General features: G+C 58.0%; 1 protein-coding gene across 1 annotated transcript in view; it reads right to left on the bottom strand.

The window, feature by feature from the left end:
* XYLT2 (xylosyltransferase II) overlaps positions 1 to 3535 on the bottom strand; it is a gene marked incomplete at its 3' end in the record, with an annotated part of 6060 nt that extends 2525 nt beyond the window's left edge. Inside the window, exons 1-6 of the mRNA XM_009697564.1 lie at positions 2971 to 3535; positions 2300 to 2475; positions 1768 to 1970; positions 1281 to 1361; positions 908 to 1124; positions 307 to 483 (exon numbers count right to left, since the gene is read on the bottom strand). Coding sequence (XP_009695866.1) covers positions 307 to 483; positions 908 to 1124; positions 1281 to 1361; positions 1768 to 1970; positions 2300 to 2475; positions 2971 to 3535 — 1419 coding nt within the window. The remainder of the gene's footprint in view (positions 1 to 306; positions 484 to 907; positions 1125 to 1280; positions 1362 to 1767; positions 1971 to 2299; positions 2476 to 2970) is intronic.
* Positions 3536 to 8416: the final 4881 nt, after the last annotated feature.

Here is an 8416-nt window from a genome sequence, read left to right as displayed (position 1 = left end):
GAAAGAGCAGGAAAATGGGACAGAAAGTCTGGGAAGAGGAGCAGTGTTGCAAGCAAAAGCCCGGCTGCTGGACAGGACAGTCAGCATAGCCCCGCTGCCTCAGTGTCTACAGACACGTCTGTGCCGAGCCTCATGGCAGCTGGGGAGCCAATCCTGCTCCTGTCCCTTGCGGGGCTGGGGTGAGGCTTGCAGGGGCATGCACAACAGCTGGCATCGCACCCAGGGGTGCAGCTGCAGGGGAGCTCAGAGAGGAGAGAGCCAGGGAGGAGGGGAGAGAGTGGGAGGAGAAAGGAGGATCTTTTTCACCTGTAGCCGGAGGAAGTCCTGGGGTTTGAAGTCATTTGGGGAGCACCCACACCAGTCGACTATGTGTTTATATTGGCACTTACAGCCCAGCTTCCGATTCCAGTTGGTCACTCGGAGGTTGTTATCGACCAGCGTCTCGCAGGCGTGACTGTTCTCCAGGACCGTGTGGAAGAAGGACTGCGCACGGCAGAGAAGGGACAGGACACCCAGTGGGGATGGAGGACGGGTGGTTAACAGAGAGCCCTCCACCCCTCACTCGCAGAGGAACAGCGCAGACCTCGCTAGCTCCTGAACAGAAATCTATCCCTGTTCCCAGCGCAGGGCAACACGTAAGGGACCAGGCTGTGTGCCCACAACAGTCCTTATCTGGCCCAGAGGGGTGTCTGGACCTAAAGCAGGGCTGAATATAAACATGACCCTTGGGCTGTCGGCTCCTCTCTCCTCTCTTTCATGCCTGGGTCTGGACAAAGGGGAAGCACAAAGCTGCCTGAGCAGAACCAGCAATGCCCTTCGCAGCTACCCAGGGCAGGGATGAAGTGGGACAGAGATGTTAAGTACAGTGAGAAGAAAATCTGGCCTGTGCCCCGCAGCCAGCACCCACCTCAGCTGGCAGGAGCGTGTAGGTGTAGAACTGGCGCAGCTGGGACACTAGTTGGTCCTCAGCATAGACCACGTACTCCACGAAGCTGCGCGTCAGTGAGAACCAGTCAGAGCCCCCATCCACCACGATGCCCTCGGGGATGTGGCGCTCGCCCAGCCGCCACATGTGGGAGTCACACTCGTGGAACAAGCGGTCCAGGCCTTGCTTCTTGATAAACCTGGGCATGGGGACAAGGATGAGGGGTTAGGAGTGTCACCCACTTTGCCAGGTGCAGCTACATCCAGAACATCCCCTCTGCCCCAACTGTTTCAGTTCTCTGAAATCTCTCCTTTTTCTGGTCCTCCAGCTCAGCTCTGCCCCTAGCCGGGATTACCTGGCGTTGTCTCGGCCATGAGACTTCAGGAAGTTCTTATCTCGGTATTTGGACAGGAACATCACCAGCTCCTCATTGGTCCTGATGTGCAAATTAGAAAGCATTAATGGCACCCGGGGTAAAGCAGCCCAGTAAACATTCATATTACAAGAGCCATCAGACACAAGTTGCCTGAAGCTGCTCCACGGGTGTGACTCAAAGCCTTGTCTCATTGCTAGGGAGACAGAGACATGGCCTCTCTGCTGTCTGGCGCCTCGCATGCGTGTTCCCCTGCAACACCCAGGCCGCAGGACAAAACAGCCTCCGAGGTACTGGCTGGGCTCCTCTGTAGAGATGGGACCAGCCTGGCCCTGGAGCATCATCACCAGCACGTGGGTGCAATCTCCAACCCCATCTTCCCTCAGCTCTCTGCTCCTCCCAAGGCTGCTGCAGCATCACACAGCCCAAACACCTCCATCATCCTCCCCTGCCCCAAAAAGGTCCTTACCTCGTGGGGTAGTCAGTGGCGCTCAGGTTGATGAAGAAGTCCCAGGGCCACTCAGCCAGTTCCAGCAGATCCTTCATGCTACGCAGGTACATCTTCAGCAGGCTGGCACCTCCCCAGATGGTCACCATGCGCCACGGCGTCACACGGATGTTGGGATAGTGTCGGGCCAGCTCCACCGCCTCACGATGGAGGTAGTTGGAGCGCTGTGGAATACAGCTCATGCTCAGCAGAGAGCTCGTCCTCCTGGGGCCCTGCCCTCCTTGCCACCAGCCCAGGGTCAGCCCTTATAGCAGCCTCCACAGGGAGAGGACCAGTAAGACAAAACTGTTCCGGACAGGGGGGACAGATCCTGCTTCCCTGGGGTTGCAGAAATAGGGGTAGGAGGGTGACAGCTCCACCAGCAGCGAGGACAAACCCTACCCAGCCACCTCCTCCGCTCACCAGCTGCCCATGCCCCAGCTCCACACCCTGTCCTGCTGACCGATCTGGGCACTCTCAGCAACCCCCTGCTCCCCTCACCCCTGCTGCATACCTTGTCGACGTGGATGTAGAAGAAGTGCTGCTGGTGGTACACAGCCTTGATGAGCCGCTTCAGCTGGCGAATGGCCCTGCCGTGCACAACCAGCATGTAGGCGATGCGCACGGGCTTGCTGGGGGGCACCTGCTGCAACCGGCTCTCGTCCCACTGGATGACAGGGCTGACCTTGCCTGTGTGGGGAGAGAGAGGGCTGTCAGCCACCCCTGGCCTTGGCACCCACCATCCCAAGCTCCTGACAAGCCAGGGAGACCTCAGCAAGGCAGGGGACAGCAGGGAAGAGCTTGGCCTCGGGCAAGCCCCATCAGTGTGGCCCAAACTGGCTGTAGTGCCAGGGCACAGTGGCACACGTAGCCCTTTGTGTTAAATGGCCAGGGCTGTGTTGGAAAAGGGGAGGTGTCCTTGTCGGGCCCTTCAAAACAGAAGACGCAGCTGGGCCTGGCTCTGATCTCTGCAGGCACTGCAGGTGGGGATGAACAGCCCAGCTTAAGGAGCCTGGCACAGCTTTGATTGGATTACAGAGGCAGCAGTAATCTGGGAATCAGCGACAGATTGAGGCTGCTTTTTGCCAGGTGGGACAGTTCAGTGACAGAAGGAAGGTGGCCTATGTGCCTGGCTGGGATATTCCTGATGCCCAGGGCAACTGGGAATACCCCAGCAGGACTCACCCGAGAGCTGGCAGTGGCGAGGCACGGACTGGGTCATGAGGCTGCCGGCCCGGTGCAGACACACCACGTTGGCGATCTCCTGTTGGCACTGCTTGCTGCTGGCCCGGGCCAGTGCTGAGAGGGCGTCTTTGCCCGTGATTTCACACTTAGGGGTGAAGCTGTTCTCGGTGGGCTGGGGAGCCCCCTCCACGCTGCCTGTGTCACCCTGCTGGAAGACGGCCAGCTGGGCCTCCCCACGCAGCTCCGTCAGGTTCCTCTGGCTGGAGGAGTCTGGCACAGCCGGCAGCCTCCGTCCTGGTTTGTGTCTCGCCGTGACGGCTCTCACCACCTTGGACACCAGCACTCCGGGGCTGTCTGGCCGTCCCCGCCATCGCCCATGCTTTCGGTTGGCACTGCCCCGGCGCCCGGCAGAGCTGTCCAAGTCCTTGGAGCCGTCGCTGCTCTCGGGAAACCTGGCTTTTTTCTGCCGCTCCTGTTCCAGTTCAACGTGGATGCAGAAGAGAGGACACACAGCATTAACTTGGGCCTGCTGCCCTCGGCTCTGCCAACAAGCTTCCCAGAGCATCCCTGTTCCCAGAGCTCAATGTTTCCAGTCCCCTCGGAGCTGAGTCCTGCAACATGGCAGGCACTCCGAGAGCAGCCACTGTGCAACAAAGGACATTACACCACCCCTCCGCTACCTAAAACCCCAGGCTAACGCCCCATAGCAACTCCCTGCATGGTCCTATGCCCCTCTCATGGGGACAGCCCGCCTATACGCCAGCAAGGGAGACCTCAATTTGCAGACCCTGTCTTCACAGCATCCCAGACGCACAAAGAAGGTCTTGCTCTCTGCTGCCAGGCTCGCTGTAAGACTAAACGGTCAAGGTCAACCGTGTCTGCACCAGCCACCTTCCAGGGTCCTTCATGGGCAGGGACAACCCTGGACAGCAGAGATGAGCACCAGGCTGCCCTGGCTGGTGGTGGTACCGGGAGGCAAACGGACCAGCTCTTCCCTGCCATGACCATGCTGTGAGTCCAAGCCCAGCTCATCTGTCTGGGAGCTGGGGTCCCAGGTGGCCGTGGCTGCGCTCTCTGGGACCAAAAGCACTGGAAAGGCATTGAATGAGGTCCTGCCTGCACTCCCTTCCCTGGGCCCCGGCTCCCCACACTGTGCTGGAGCAGGCACTACGATCGCCAGCTTCTCTAGAAATCCCTTTAACAAACCTTCCCGCTGAGCCAAGCGGATGTGTAAAGGGAGCAGTTAATTACGCTTCGTTACCTCTGCCAAGCTGGCTGATGAGCAGAACCGAGTCAGCCTTGGGGAGAGCAGAGTTGGAAAGTTTGGATACCTGCGAGAGCCACACTCGTGGGAAAGAACTTTCCCAGCAAGTGGTGCCCACAGGGCTGGGGCTGTGTGCCCCCAGCCCACTGCAGACCCTGTCTGCTCCAGGCAGGCCTCCCAGGGCTTTCTCACAACACCCTCAAAACCCTGCCTGCCCAGCCTCTGTGCCAGGTGCCACAGGAGGCAGCGAGGCACATCAGGGGCTATTCCTGCGCAGTGGCATCTTCCGAGGGTGGGTAGATGCCTCACAAGGACAACAGGACTAAATCAGCCCCCTGCACAAGCCCTCCCTGCAAGTGTAGCTGCTGGAAAGGTCACAGCCAGGAGAAACCACACCGTGCAAAGGCTGGAAAGCATCTGGCAAGATCTGCCTGCTCCACAGTCCTTGAACTACCCATGTTGTGGTGGCACAGCCTGCAAACCATGGCTACCCAGGAAGGGGACAAGCCACCACTTAACTTCCGAGGGGCTGGCGTCAGCAAGGATCAGCCGAGCTCCCTTCCGCCCAGACAGGCGTCACAGGCGGCGAACCGTTCATTAGTCACCAGGCAGGACCATCTGTTTGAGAGTTATAAACCTGTTTTCTCCATCGAGCATCACAGGAGCAGGGAGTCAGGAGGCAACAACCGAGGAGAGAATCTCTTCCGCAGGCTCAGCTCTGTTCCTGCAGGAAGAGACCCACCGGCCCCACTCACACCCTCTGCTGCCCAACACGCCTGGCTCTGGGGACAGCCCCCACGCGATGCCCACCCTTGGTTACAGTCCTGCTTGTCCCCCTGGAAGGAGCCCTGTTCCCGGCTCACAAGCATGCCCGGCTGCCTTCCCCAGTAGGGAAGTTGTTAGAAGCATTGCCAGCCTTTCCGGAGCTGCCAGCTAACGAACTCAATGGCTTCTAATTACTGCACCAGAGCAGAGCGATCCCTCCATCCCAGCCTGGCAGGGAATGGCTCCGGCCACGTTGCTCTGCTGTATTTAAGACTTGTGTGAGGGACACTGGGCGAGGTTCCCCGTCCCCCTCCTCCCGACACACACAGATGACTCCAGGCCACAGCCACAGGTCACCTCTCTCATCCTGCCTCCCCTGATGTGACACTGCCATCCCCACAGTGCCACAGAGCTGTGGGTCAGGTATCTACCTGCACCTCATCCCCAGCGCAGGTCCCACCGCACCGACATCTCCAAGCTCTGCCATTGCAGGGAGCAGAGCTAACAGCATCTGGTGTCCTGCAGGATTCCTCCTCCGGTTGATTGACTCTGGTGTCTGCCACATACGAGCACTCATCAGGCAAAACCAGTGCCAAAACATTCCAAAGTCACCAGAGGAATCTGGATGTTTGATTGTCAATTGCAGTAGCAGAGCCTTAAACCTCACAATTAAAATGTCTGGAGACAGCCCCCTAGAAACAAGCTCTTCGGTAGGAAAAATAGAAAACAAGGAATCTCAGCAAAGCTGGAAGAAACAACGTTTTGTAGGAAGCTTCTCTGGCAGCTGCAGCACATGGAGGACACCAATACAGAGGCCCCAGAGCGGTGCTGCCTCCTGCCTGGAAGGAGGATGACAGGAGGCGAAGTCAGGGAAGAGACATGACTGGGCTAAAACACTTCTCCCAAGTGACAGATCCTCTTCTCCACCCACAAGGACACTTTGCGGTTTGCATTTTCCTGGTGCCAGCTCCACCACAGACCAAGCACCCCAGGAAGCTCAAACGCTCGCTCACAAGCTGTCGGTGTCACCACAACAGAGGCAGAATCGCTCTGGTCCTTCAGGCTCCCACCTTTGTGTGCAGATAGGCTTGCGCTGCCTGCAGCGGGGATGCTGTCAATGAAGGGCTAGGTACCAAGGGGAATTTCCTCTCCCATCGGTCAGTCTGGACAGGGATTGTGGTGTTTGACCCCTGTGGAACAAGATAATTTGGCTTCCTGGAGGTAGGAAACTCAGTGCTGACCTGGGTGGATGGAGACTGATCCAGCTTCTGCTGGTCTGCATGCCACAAAGCATCTGCTTGGTGAATAAAAGGAGCCTGCAGGACCCTGAAATCAGGCTTGGAAAAAGAAGTGACACAATCCAAGCGGTGTGGCCTTCTCAAGGAGAGTTGGGCTGGTGGGTCTGATGCGGCTGAAGCCCATTACAGGGCAGCAAGCAGTCGGCGCTGCTGGTGCGAGACAGGTTTACAACCTGCCTCGGTGAAGGGCAAAGATCCTCACTCAGTCTCTGCTCAGCTCACACCACCGCGGAACCACCGGGGAAGGAGCCTGCCAAGGCCGGGAAGCTCTTCCCTCCCTTGTGAGGGGAAGAAAAGGAAACCAGCAGGCTTTGAAGAACCAAGCAGGACAGAGAAGGGGACTGCCACCAGCAGAGATCAGAGCAGCCCTTCTGGGAACACCTGGGCAGCGCAGGCAGCTGCCAGCCTAGGGCACAGGGCCGCAGAGCAGCCTCCGAGTGCTGCGGATGCCCCAGCCGAAGGTGCTGGTCTGGAGAGGAAGGTGAGCTCGCCCGGCTCCAGATGCTCCATGGCGTTTGCGGGACTCAAGTCTCCCTTTCTCTCTCTGCAGCAAGTCACAGCCCATTCGTGGTGGGGACGAGCCAGGTTAGAGCTGTGTCCATTAGTGGGAAGGAGCCATTTACTCTGGCAATTAAGAGATCCTAAGGTTCCCCAAATCCTTCTGCCTGCAAGGTCATGCTCTCCTGGGAAGGCTCCTCCAGCTTTACCAGAAACACCCCAGGGGAACAGTGGCTCCTCCAGGTCTGGCCAAAATCAGAAGCTGCAGGAAGGCACAGAAACCAAGAGCTTTGCCATTTTGTAAGAAACAAAGGTTAATTGGACTTTTCCCAGCTTGCTAATGGGTTTGGGCTGTCTGTAAAGTTCAGGATGGTTCTTGCCTTCTCCAAAGAGGCTTGTCCATTCCCAAGCCCTGGAGTTAGGGCTGCTGGTTGCCTCCTCCAGGCAAGGGCACCCGTGGCCAAACCTGTCAGCTGCCGAGCTCAGTTTTGGGAGGAGACATGGGGAAAGCAGGCAAGGACCGAGGCAGAACACGCCAACCCGGGAGGCTGTGCAAGGCAGGAGCAGAGAAATGTGGACAAGCAGTACAGGATGGTGCAGAGGGAAGGGGAAGCTGGGACCAGTGAAGTGATTTGATCAAGGGCACAGGAAAGGGGAAAGGGGCAGACAGGCACTCCTGGCTGCCAGATTGGTCTGCCCTCACGCTCCCAGTGTCTCCAGATCACAGGCAACACTGTGTCCCCTCTCGTTGCCACATTTATTCCCTGGTTCTGTTTTGATGGTGGGTGTACAGCAGCACATAAGGGTGCTCATGGCCTTTCCCGATGGCCCAAGAGGGGGCCTGGGGCTGGGAATTAATCTGCTGAGTGTTTGTCTTCGAGACTTTCCCCCAGACAAGGGGCTGCCTAGTTCCCCTTCTCACCTCTCTGCTCTCACGGAAAACTTTCTAGTCTTGTGAAAAGACCTTCTGACCACGGGGTCACTCTCCACACCAAGGAGGCATCCCATGATGGGGAGGGGAAGCTCTCGCCCCTCCAGAGATCCCCACCTCTCACCTCACGGCCACTGGCTTTGCTCTGCCACAGCTACCGTGCTCGCCCCATGCCTGTCCCTGCACAGCTCCAGCTCCCACCGCACGCTGCCCCTGCCAAACCTGGCTTCATCATCACCCTGGGGCTTGTTGGTAGCCTGCAGAAAGTCTCCACAGTCCCTGGAGCACAAGGGTCCTGCCCAAAACGAGGGGCTCTGGTGCTACACAGACATTCACCAAGGAAGTCCATATAGGGACTCTCAGCCCTTCTGCAACGCTCTTGGGAGAAATCAGCTTCAGCCACTGGTCCATCCAGATGCAGCGTGGTCCAGGCAGCTCCCGACAAATAAATAAATTCAAATAAGCAACCCAGAAGTCAAGAGCTTTGTTTGAAGGCGGCAGCAACGTGCTCCAGAGGCCTGGGCCCTCCTTGATACCTGCTCTGTGTCTGACCTTGGGCAAACACCTTCACCAGCTCGTGCCTCAGTTTCCCCACACAAAAAAGAGGTGACGCTTTCTGCCTTAGCAGAGTGTTCTGATACAAAGACAACCGACGACTGCAAAAGGTCCTTGTACCCTCGCACTTCACAG

The sequence above is a fragment of the Cariama cristata genome, unplaced genomic scaffold, assembly GCF_000690535.1.
Source record: "Cariama cristata isolate BGI_N322 unplaced genomic scaffold, ASM69053v1 scaffold35183, whole genome shotgun sequence".
NCBI classification, from domain to species: Eukaryota; Metazoa; Chordata; class Aves; order Cariamiformes; family Cariamidae; genus Cariama; species Cariama cristata.
The sequence above is the reverse complement of the archived record's forward strand: the minus strand, read 5'-3'. Positions and strand labels throughout refer to the sequence as shown.